The sequence below is a fragment of the Pseudophryne corroboree genome, chromosome 5 (assembly GCF_028390025.1).
Source record: "Pseudophryne corroboree isolate aPseCor3 chromosome 5, aPseCor3.hap2, whole genome shotgun sequence".
In the NCBI taxonomy this organism is placed as follows: Eukaryota; Metazoa; Chordata; class Amphibia; order Anura; family Myobatrachidae; genus Pseudophryne; species Pseudophryne corroboree.
The window spans coordinates 795,522,889-795,534,926 of NC_086448.1; the positions used below are offsets into that span (position 1 = coordinate 795,522,889).

General features: G+C 47.7%; 1 protein-coding gene across 2 annotated transcripts in view; it reads right to left on the reverse strand.

The window, feature by feature from the left end:
• Nucleotides 1-12,038, reverse strand: part of TBC1D31 (TBC1 domain family member 31) — a 102,663-nt gene that overhangs the window by 72,987 nt on the left and 17,638 nt on the right. For both annotated transcript variants that reach the window (XM_063924436.1, XM_063924437.1), the window contains exons 7-8: nucleotides 4,255-4,455; nucleotides 3,961-4,152 (exon numbers count right to left, since the gene is read on the reverse strand). In XM_063924436.1, coding sequence (XP_063780506.1) covers nucleotides 3,961-4,152; nucleotides 4,255-4,455 — 393 coding nt within the window. The remainder of the gene's footprint in view (nucleotides 1-3,960; nucleotides 4,153-4,254; nucleotides 4,456-12,038) is intronic.

Below are 12,038 nucleotides of genomic sequence, written 5' to 3' on the forward strand. Positions count from 1 at the left end.
GCCTAGGAACGATAGCCGAGTCGTCGGAACCAATTGTGACTTTGGCAGATTGAGAATCCAAACGTGTTGTTGGAGCACTTTCAAGGAGAGCGACACGCTCTCCAGCAGTTTGTCTCTCGATCTCGCCTTTATCAGGAGATCGTCCAAGTATGGGATAATTGTGACTCCCTGCCTGCGCAGGATCACCATCATCTCTGCCAGTACCTTGGTGAAAATCCTCGGGGCCGTGGAAAGTCCAAACGGCAACGTCTGAAACTGGTAATGACAGTCCTGTTCAGCGAATCTCAGGTATTCCTGATGAGGAGGGTTTATGGGGACATGAAGGTATGAATCCTTTAAGTCTAGTGACACCATAAAATCCCCCCCGTCCAGGCTGGATATGACCACTCGGAGCGATTCCATCTTGAATTTGAACTTTTTTTAAGTACAGGTTTAGGGATTTCAGATTTAAAATGGGTCTGACCGAACCATCCGGCTTCGGGACCACAAACAGGGTTGAATAATACCCTTTTCCCTGTTGAACCAGGGGAACCTTGACCACCACCTGCTGTTGACACAGCTTTTGAATTGCAGCTAACACCACCTCCCTTTCTGGTGGTGAAGCTGGCAAGGCCGACTTGAAAAATCGGCGGGGGAGGGCACCTCTTCTAATTCCAGCTTGTAGCCCTGGGAAACAATTTCGATTGCCCAAGGATCCACTTCTGAAAGAATCCAGATTTGGCTGAAAAGTCGAAGACGTACCCCCACCGGTGCGGACTCCCTTAGGGGAGCCCCAGCGTCATGCTGTGGATTTTGTAGAAGCCGGGGAGGACTTTTGCTCCTGGGAGCTAGCCAACGCAGGTGTTCTTTTCCCTTTACCCTTACCTCTGGCAAGGAAAGAGGAGCCCCGACCTCTTCTGGCCTTATGCGACCGAAAGGAATGCATCTGATACTGTGGAGTTTTCTTTTGCTGTTGGGGAACAAAAGGTAAAAATGTAGATTTACCCGCGGTAGCTGTGGCAACCAGGTCCGCGAGCCCATCCCCAAACAACACTTCACCCTTGTAAGGTAAAACCTCCATATGTTTCTTGGAGTCTGCGTCACCCGTCCATTGGCGGGTCCATAGAGCTCGCCTCGCAGAAATAGCCATCGCATTGGCTCTGGAACCCAGCAGCCCAACGTCTCTTTGAGCGTCCCTCATAAATAAGACTGCGTCTTTAATGTGGGCTAATGTTAATAAAACGGTATCCCTGTCTAGGGGGTGTAGTATGGTATGCCGGCGGCCGGGCTCCCGGCGACCAGCATACCGGCGCCGGGAGCCCGACCGCCGGCATACCGACAGTGTGGCGAGCGCAAAGGAGCCCCTTGCGGGCTCGCTGCGCTCGCCACGCTGCGCTCGCCACGCTGCGGGCACGCTATTTATTCTCCCTCCAGGGGGGTCGTGGACCCCCACGAGGGAGAATAGCTGTCGGTATGCCGGGTGTCGGGATCCCGGCGCCAGTATACTGTGCGCCGGGATCCCGACATTTGGCATACTGAAGACCACCCCTGTCTAGGGTATCAAGGCCCTCTGACAAGGTATCTGTCCATGCTGCAACTGCGCTACATACCCATGCCAATGCTATTGCCGGTCTGAGCAAAACACCAGTATGCGCATAAATAGACTTTAAAGTAGTCTCCTGTCTGCGATCAGCAGGATCCTTGAGGGCTGCCGTGTCCGGAGACGGTAGCGCCACCTTCTTGGACAGGCGCGTCAAAGCCTTGTCCACCCTGGGAGAGGATTCTCAACGCACCCTGTCCTGAGCCGGGAAAGGATACGCCATAAGAATCCTTTTGGGAATCTGCAGTTTTTTATCTGGAGTTTCCCAAGCTTTTTCAAATAACGCGTTCAGCTCATGAGATGGGGGAAAGGTTACCTCAGGTTTCTTCTCCTTATACATGCGCACCCTCGTCTCAGGGACAGAGGGGTCATCCGTGATATGCAAAACCTCTTTCATTGCAATAATCATACACTGAATACCCTTTGCCACCCTTGGGTGCAATCTTGCATCATCATAATCGACAATGGAATCAGAATCCGTGTCGGTATCAGTGTCAGCTATTTGGGATAGGGGACGTTTTTGAGACCCCGACGGGCCCTGTGACCCAGCCCAATCCGTGGATTGACCCCCAGCTTTTTCCCTGGACTCTGCCAGGTCCAGTCTCTTATGTAATGAGGCCACACTTGCATTTAACATATGCCACATGTCCATCCATTCATGAGTCGGCGTTGCCGATGGAGACACAGCACTCATTCACTCCACCTCCTCCTTGGACGAGCCTTCCACCTCAGACATGCCGACACGCACGTACCGACACCCCCACACACACAGGGATATATCTATAAGGGGACAATTCCCCAACAAGGCCCTTTGGAGAGACAGAGAGAGAGAGTATGCCAGCACACACCCAGCGCCTACAGATACTGGAAAATAACCCAGACAGCGCTTTTATCACCAATGAATGTGTAATACACTCACTGCGCCTAGAAAATGCCCCCTCCCCTCTTTTCCAGCCCTCTATCACCGAGTTCAGCAGGGGAGAGTCCGGGGAGCCAGCTTCTCTGCAGCGTTCTGTGGAGAAAATGGCGGTTAGTGCTGAGGGATCAAGCTCCGCCCCCAACAGCGGCGGGCTTCGGTCCCGCTGTAATTTTCAAAATATGGCGGGGGATCTCTACATTTACTGCCCAGCAGCTTAATGTGCCCTGAAATGCCAATCCGGAGGTTTATTGCTGCCCATGGCGCCCCCCCCCCCCCGCACCCATCAGTGCCTGTACTGTGTGTGTAGTGTATGTGAGAAATGGCGCACAGCGTTACCGCTGCGTGCTTACCTCAATGAAGATCTGAAGTCTTCTACCGCCTTGAAGTCTTCTTTTCTTCTTATACTCACCCGGCTTCTATCTTCTGGCTCTGCGAGGAGGACGGCGGCGCGGCTCCGGGACGAACGGCAGGGTGAGACCAGCGTTCCGACTCCCTCTGGAGCTAATGGTGTCCAGTAGCCTAAGAAGCAGAGCCTATCATTTAAGTAGGTCTGCTTCTCTCTCCTCGGTCCCACGATGCAGGGAGCCTGTTGCCAGCAGTGCTCCCTGAAAATAAATAACCTAACAAAATTCTTTATTTAGAGAAACTCTGTAGAGCTCCTCTGTAATGCACCCTATCTCCTCCGGGCACATAATCTAACTGAGGTCTGGAGGAGGGGCATAGAGGGAGGAGCCAGTGCACACCCATACTAAAAGTTCTTTGTAGTGCCCATGTCTCCTGCGGAGCCCGTCTATACCCCATGGTCCTTACGGAGTCCCCAGCATCCTCTAGGACGTAAGAGAAAAATAGTTAGACACACAACCTGCCTGTGGCCAGAACCTACTCACTAATGACTAGTTAAAATAGTTTCTTAATCCTTTAACCGAATGTCCTACTACAGGTTGAGTATCCCTTATCCAAAATGCTTGGGACCAGAGGTATTTTGGATATCGGATTTTTCCGTATTTTGGAATAATTGCATACCATAATGAGATATCATGGTGATGGGACCTAAATCTAAGCACAGAATACATTTATGTTACATATACACCTTATACACACAGCCTGAAGATCATTTTAGACAATATTTTTTATAACTTTGTGCATTAAACAAAGCGTGTGTACATTCACACAATTCATTTATGTTTCATATACACCTTATACACACAGCCTGGGGGTCATTTAATACAATATTTTTAATAACTTTGTGTATTAAACAAAGATTGTGTACATTGAGCCTTCAAAAAACAAAGGTTTCACTATCTCACTCTCACTCAAAAAAGTCCGTATTTCGGAATATTCCGTATTTCGGAATATTTGGATATGGGATACTCAACCTGTACAGCATTTACTGGAGGAAAGAGTGACAATGTTACACTGAATTCCGCATATAGATAAGCAGAGAGTGAACAGGAGAACGTACCTCTTTATTATCCGAGCTGTCACTCCCGTCTGGTCGTAGAATTCTAGTCTTAATGATCTCTTCTTTGGATTTCCAAGGCCGACAAGACCGACCTGCTGCGACTTTAACCCTCTCACTACTTGTTCCAGACTTGTTCCCCGTAGAGTCCTTGTCTTTGGTTAAATCAACTACTTTTACAAGTGGTGGAGGGGGCTGGAATATAGAATGTGACACACGGATCAGCAATTATAGCTCCAATGGCGAGAGCTGTAGGAAGAGACGAGCTGGCCCAGGAAGATGTAAGAGATATCTCACCTTATTGATTTCTTTGGTCAATGCCTGGACACTGTACAAGGTAACACTACCATTCTCCATTACGCTGGCAATGTATCGCCCATTTGGGCTTACAGATGATGTCACTATGCCGTCATCATGGCCTCCAATGTCAAACACAAGCTTGCACGTCTGGATATTGATGAACCTCATTATTCCATCTTGACTGAGTACCCCAAGCACCTAAAAGGGAACAGCACACACCAGAGAGATTATTACGCAACATTCATTAAATCCTTTTTATCTCGGAATCCATTGGGGGGGGCACTAGAACCTTGCAGTACACAGGCTCAGCTAGATGTTTGGGGCAGGATGTAATATTGTCCAAGTTTGCTGAATGGGTTGCCGGCCAAGCTTAGACTTTTTATTTTAAAGAGGCAGTCATTTACAAGGCACAACCATACCCAAATCCACAGAGTTAAAGCCAGAATCCCTACACTTTGATGATGAATCAGTACTTACAGGCCCGGTCATAGTGTTAGACATCGTAAAATGATTGCAGTATTGAGAATGTCCATATACCATGACCTTCTCGGCCTGTCTACAGCCACAAGAACCATCGAATTTTAACTTATTAATTAATAGTCAGGAGCTTTGTTACCAGAGGTAACAGCTGAACCATGAAAATTGTGAGGGACCGACATACTGAAGTATTTTCTAGAAACGCCTACAGCTACATGGTCCTCAGTAAAATAGCTCCAGCTTGTGGTTCAACCAAGGTGCAACCATGTCAACATAAGGCTGATGCCTTGTCGCAACAATCTGCTGAAACACTTCTGGATGGAGAGACCATCATCAGTCATGCAGTGCATGTATATAGATAAGATCTGCTTCTCAGTTGTCCATTTGCAAATATTAAAGCTGAAATTCAGGTTACATTTTGCTGGTTTCCAGATTCGCTCTCTCTTCGGGTTAGAGAAGTCACCTTTAGCGGAGTCTTCAATGTGCGTTTCAAATCCTGGCAAACTTTGCCTTTGGCACCAGCAACACCAACTCCCCAATCACCACCCAATGCAGCAGTTACTGGAGGAGCAGGGATCGGAATGATTCGTTTATGGCATCCTGCAGTCCTGAAGGCTGTGCTGATAATGGCAATGACAGCAAACGTGAATACAATATATAATGAAACGGCGCCCAATGGCAGGTAGTACAAGTCACCTTGCTTTTGTAGGCACTTTAAAAAAACGGACTTCCTGCCCAGCCTGGGGATATAGAGGGGGAGGAGTTTCAGACTTTGTGCACAAATTAATAAAGTGCCCTGGACCCTAGCTGAGTCTATATATACCAAGGATTCAGTGTTCTCCAAGGGGATTATTGAGAAAAGCAGGGTGTAATATTGTTGGTCACAAATATAAGAACATAAAGAGCAGTTGCTCCAGGGATGCTGCTACATGGTCAGTGATCTACTGTAGGACACAGCATTTCTGTTAGGGTTTGCTCTCGATTGGGAATCGCCCATTATTATTACTTCCCCTTGTGCCAGTAAACGTAGCCGGTCACATCTTTTACAATTAGTTGTACCTCTGCTGGCTAGACCACGCCAAAGTCTAAGGGAACCCAAGGACTGAAGGATTCAACACCAAATTAAATCTGGCAGCTGTCATTTTTAGTCAATGTGCCGAACCCATCCTTTTTCAGTGCTCACAGATATTTACTAAAGAGCAGAGGTTCCCACTGACCGAGGAACCTGTGACCGCGCTAAACTGTGCAAAAAGTGGGGTCTCAGGGAAGAAGACTCCAAGTCAAGCTCTACTGTGGACAAAGAAGGAACAGAGCGATCCAAGAAAAAAAAATACATAATACATGTACGACAAATGGTAACCAATTCTAAAAAAATCTTCAGGAGGTAAGAAGTTCCTGAAGAGAGGTGCGGTCACAGAGAAAGGCTTAAGAAGGACATCAGTGTCAGAGGAAGGTGCATTCTAAAGGATGACTTTTGGATTCACTGGGGCATGTTATGGATCATGAAAACTACATTTTAGGGGCCAATTACCTAGTATCTCCCAATACATAGGCATGTGTCCGGTTAACAGTTATCAAGCAGTAAAGCGCTGCGGAATATGTGTGCGCTATATAAATAACTGGTAATAAATAAGACCTACTGCGATACCATGGTGTGCCCTCAGACATGTGACATTCAATAAAAGGAATTAGCCCCAGAGGCTAAGAGTATGGTACAAGATGAATACGAAGTTATATGCAGATTCGCTATTAGAGAACAGTGATGTAATCAGTTATAATGGACAGTTGAGATGTCACTGCCAAGGCCGACATATGCACGCAGGTACGGTCATTATATATCAACCAGACTACTGACATAGAAAACTATTGTTTGGCCAGACTGCAGGCAGTACATAGAGGACTTCTGCAAAAAAGAGCTACTGAGCAAAACATAAATGATTAATTATCTTGTTTAAACAGATACAAAAGGTCACTGTAAAAATAGGATTATAATTACCTACCGGTAAACCCTTTTCTCGTAGTCCGTAGAGGATGCTGGGGTTCCATTTAGTACCATGGGGTATAGACGGGTCCCTTGGGAGCCATGGGCACTTTAAGAGTTTGAGAGTGTGGGCTGGCTCCTCCCTCTATGCCCCTCCTACCAGACCCGTCTAGAAACTGTGCCCGAGGAGACGGACATACTTCGAGAGAAGGAAATACACAGATAGTGGTGAGATTCACACCAGCTCACACATAACAAACGGAAAGCTAAGCTAGCCATCTTGAAACGATTCAGCAACGGCTGAACAACAGTACTTAACCAAGTAACAATGCAGTACTGAACCAAGCAACAATGCAGAAAAAACGAAGTGCTGGGCGGGCACCCAGCATCCTCTACGGACCACGAGAAAATAATTTACTGGTAGATAATTAAAATCCTATTTTCTCTTACGTCCTAGAGGATGCTGGGGATCCATTTAGTACCATGGGGATGTACCAAAGCTCCCAGTACGGAAGGGAGAGCGCCGAGGCTCCTGCAGAACAGATTGACCAAACTTTAGGTCCTCAGAGGCCAAAGAATCGAACTTGTAGAACTTAGCAAACGTGTTCGACCCTGACCAAGTAGCTGCTCGGCAAAGTTGTAAAGCCGAGACTCCCCGGGAAGCCGCCCAGGAAGAACCCACTTTACGAGTAGAGTGGGCCTTAACGGATTTTGGACACAGCAAGCCTGCCGTAGAATAAGCATGCTGGATAGTAAACCTGATCCAGCGAGAAATTGTCTGCTTAGAAGCAGGACACCCAACCTTCTTGGGATCATAAAGGACAAACAGAGCATCCGACTTTCTGTGACGAGAAGTTCTCTTCACATAAATCTTCAAAGCCCTCGCAACATCCAAGGACTTTGAGGTAATTGAGGAGTCAGTAGCCACAGGCACCACAATATGTTGGCGGATATGAAAGACGACACAACCTTTGGAAGAAATTGCTGACGCGTCCTGAGCTCAGCTCTATCTTCATGGAAAATCAAGTAGGGGCTCTTGCAGGACAATGCCCCCAACTCTTACACACGTCTAGCAGATGCCAATGCCAACAGTGTGACCGCCTTCCAAGTAAGAAACTTGACATCAACCTCCTGTAAAGGCTCGAACCAATCCGATTGCAGGAACTGCAGCACCACATTAAGATCCCATGGTGATTTCACAAAGGGTGGTTGGATGTGCATAACCCCTTTCAAGAATGTCTGAACCTCAGGGAGAGCAGCCAATTGTTTCTGGAAGAAAATGGACAAGGCTGAAATCTGGACTTTTATGGAGCCCAAGCGTAGGCCCACATTCACACCTGCTTGCAGAAAGAGGAAAAATCGTCCTATTGGAAACTCCACCATAGGAAACTTCTTGGATTCACACCAAGACACATACTTTTTCCAAATCCGATGGTAATGTTTAGACGTTACTCCCTTCCTAGCCTGTATCAGGGTAGGAACAACCCTTTTCGGAATGCCCTTCCGAGCCAAGATCTGGCATTCAACCTCCATGCCATCAAACGTAGCCGTAGTAAGTCTTGATAAGCGAACGGCTCCTGTTGCAGAAGGTTCTCGCGAAGAAGAAGAGGCCTCAGATCTTACAGCAGTAATTCCAGAAGATTCGTGTACCAAGTCCTTCTTGGCCAGTCTGGAGCAATGAGGATCGCCTGAACTCTTGTTCTTTTTATTAGTTTGAGAATCCTTGGGATGAGTGGAAGTGGAGGGAACACATACACTGACTTGAACATCCACGGAGTCACCAGGGCGTCCACCACCACTGCCTGTGGGTCTCTCGACATGGAACAGTACCTCAGAAGCTTCTTGTTGAGGTGGGAGGCCATAATGTCTATATAAGCTACACCCCAACGACTTGTTACCTCTGCGAAAAACCTCCGGGTGGAGGCCCCATTCTTCTGGATGGAGATCATGTCTGCTGAGGAAGTCCGCTTCTCAGTTGCCCACTCCCGGAATGAAGATTGCTGACAGCGCCACCGAATGCTTTTCTGCCCAGAGGAGGATTCTTGTTACCTCTGACATTGCGGCTCTGCTTTTCGTTCCGCCCTGTCGGTTTATGTATGACACCGTCATTACATTGTCCGACTGAACCTGAATGGCCTGATCTTGCAGAAGATGTGCCGCTTGTAGAAGGCCATTGTACACTGCCCTTAGTTTCAGAATGTTTATCGGAAGGATGGATTCCAGACTTGACCAGTTTCCTTGGAAGTTTTCCCCTTGGGTGACTGCTCCCCAACCTCTGAGACTTGCATCCATGGTTAGAAGGATCCAATTCTGAACCCGAACCTGCGGCCCTCGAGAAGGTGGGAAGTTTGTAGCCACCAGAGGAGAGAAATTCTGGCTTTCGGTGACAGGCGAATCCTCTAGTGCATGTGAAGATGAGATCCTGACCATTTGTCCAGGAGATCCAGTTGGAAGGACCGTGCATGAAATCTTCCGTACTGTAGAGCCTCGTAGGAGGCAACCATCTTTCCCAGAAGGCGAATGCACTGATGAACCAATACCTGGGCAGGTTTCAGGACCTCCCGGACCATTGATTGTATTACCAACGCTTTGTCCACCAGTAGAAACAAACTCTGCACTTCCGTGTCGAGGATCATCCCCAGGAAGGACAGACGCCTTATCAGCTCCAAATGTGACTTTGGAAGTTTCAGGATCCACTCATGATCCTGGAGTAGTTGAGTTGAGAGAGCAATGCTCTGTAACAGCTTCTCCCTGGAAGATGCCTTTATCAGCAGATCGTCCAGATATGGAATAATGTTCACTCCCCGCCTGCAGAGGAGTAATATCATCTCTGCCATGACCTTGGTGAACACCCTCGGTGCTGTGGAGAGGCCAAATGGCAGTGCCTGGAACTGATAGTGATAGTCCAGTAGCGCAAATCTTAGATAAGCCTAGTGAGGCGGCCAGATCGGAATGTGAAGGTACGCATCCTTGATATCCAGGGATACCAGGAATTCCCCCTCCTCCAGACCTGAGATCACCGCTCTCAGGGACTCCATCTTGAATTTGAACCACAAATAGGTTGGAGTAATAAACCATGTCTTTTAGGTGAGGAGGAAATGGAACAATGACACTTGTGTGTAACAATTTTTGAATGGCTTCCTGTATGATAGCACTTTCTGTCAGCAAAGCTGGTAAGCCTGACTTGAAGAATCTGTGAGGTGAGAGATCCTGAAACTCCAGTCTGTACCCCTGGGCAACAATATCTTTTACCCAGGGGTCTAGGCAAGAAGACGCCCAGATGTGACTGAAATCTTTTAGTCTGGCTCCCACCTGCCCGATTACCAGGCTGGGAGGTCCACCGTCATGCTGAAGACTTTGAGGAAACAGAACCCGGCTTCTGTTCCTGTGAACCTGTTGTTGCAGGTTTTCTGGATTTCCCCCGACCGCCTCTAAAGAAAGTGGAAGGGGGTTTAGACTTTTTAACTTTCGCGGTCCGAAAGGACTGCATTGTAGACGTAGGATAAGATTTCCTAGTCGGTGGAGTTGCTGAGGGAAGGAAGGTCGACTTACCCGCAGTTGCCGTGGAGATCCACGCATCCAATGCGCCCCCAAACAGAGCCTGACCTGTGAATGGTAGGTTCTCCACACTTTTCTTGGTTTCTGCATGCCGAGAGAGCCATGGAAGAAGCCCTTACATTAAGTAGGCCAAGGTCCTTCATGGCCTCCACCATGAAACCTGCAGAATCCTGTATGTGACGCAAAAACAATTCAATGTCACTCCTATCCATAGTATCTAATTCCTCTAGTAATGTGCCTGACCACTTTACTACGGTTTTAGAAATCCACGCACAAGCAATAGTGGGCCTTAACGCCACGCCTGTAGCTGTATATAGTGATTTGAGCGTAGTCTCAATCTTGCGGTCAGCCGGCTCTTTTAAAGCGGTTGAACCAGGGACAGGTGAAACCACCTTTTTAGACAACCGAGATACGGAAGCGTCTACTATAGGCGGCTTTTCCCACTTTTTCCTGTCCTCTTCAGGGAAGGGAAAAGCAATGAGAACCATTTTCGGGAACTGGAATATTTTCTCCGGGATTTCCCAGGATTTTTCAAACAAGGAGTTTAACTCCTTAGAAGCAGGGAAGGTAAGGAAGGATTTCTTATTGTCTGTAAAGTAAGCCTCCTCTACCCGCTCAAGTACCTTGTCAGTTATGTGTACAATGTCCCTAATAGCCTCAATCATGAGTTGCACCCCCTTCCTGCATCTCCCCATCACCGTCCCCTGTATCAGAGTCGGTGTCCGTGTCAGCCTGCATTATTTGAGCAAGAGCACGCTTTTTAAGGTATGTAATAGGGGCCTTAGATGAGGTAGTGGGAGCTGAACACTTCAAAACCTCTACAGATTGTCTTAAAACCTGCGTTTCATTCTCATTATACGACATCCTAGATGAAATCTGGGATATCATTCCTCTTATAGAATCCACCCATGGAGGTTCCGACTCCGAAGGCTGAGAAGGTACATGGCACTCCTGAGTACATGGAATAGACTCTTCAGGAGAAGATACACACTCTGCAGCACAAGACACAGAGTCCATAGACAGGTTAATGTGAGATATACACACACACACACACAGGAAAATGTCAGACACAGTTTCCCCCAGAGTACCTTCAGAGAGCCACAGAGTATAAGGAGCCAGCCACATAGCGCCCTAGTAGGCAGTTAATATAACAAACGGCCGGAGCTCACGGAGTAACCTTAATAGGGTAAACAGTACTTATAATCACTCTCGCCCACTGTCTATAACACCCTGGTATCGCAGAGGTATACTGGAGTTATGTGGAGGGCAGCGCTCCCTGTCAGCATCTCCTTCTGATGATCTGCAGGGAGAAAATGCCTCGTGGGCTTGCGATCAGCACCCTCAGGAGCTCAGTGTCCTGTCAGCGGAGATAGAGAACCATTAACTTCTAGAGTTGATTCCTACTCACCCCCAAAGTCCCAAGAAGCAGGAAGGCTGTTGCCAGCAGCCTGCCTATACCTAACTAACTCAGGAAAATAATAAAACTAGAAAAACTCCTAAGAGCTCCCCTAGCTGGGACCGGCTCCTCCGGGCACATTTTCTAAACTGAGTCTGGTAGGAGGGGCACTATTAAACTCTTAAAGTGCCCATGGCTCCCAAGGGACCCGTCTATACCCCATGGTACTAAATGGAACCCCAGCATCCTCTAGGACAGAAGAGAAAATCTGAAGGCGTTTTCATTAATCGACGGTCACAAGTGAGATCAGTAGAAATCAGAGGAAATCTGCATTTGGTATAAAGCTCTGAAGACAGTGTGTCCCATTGT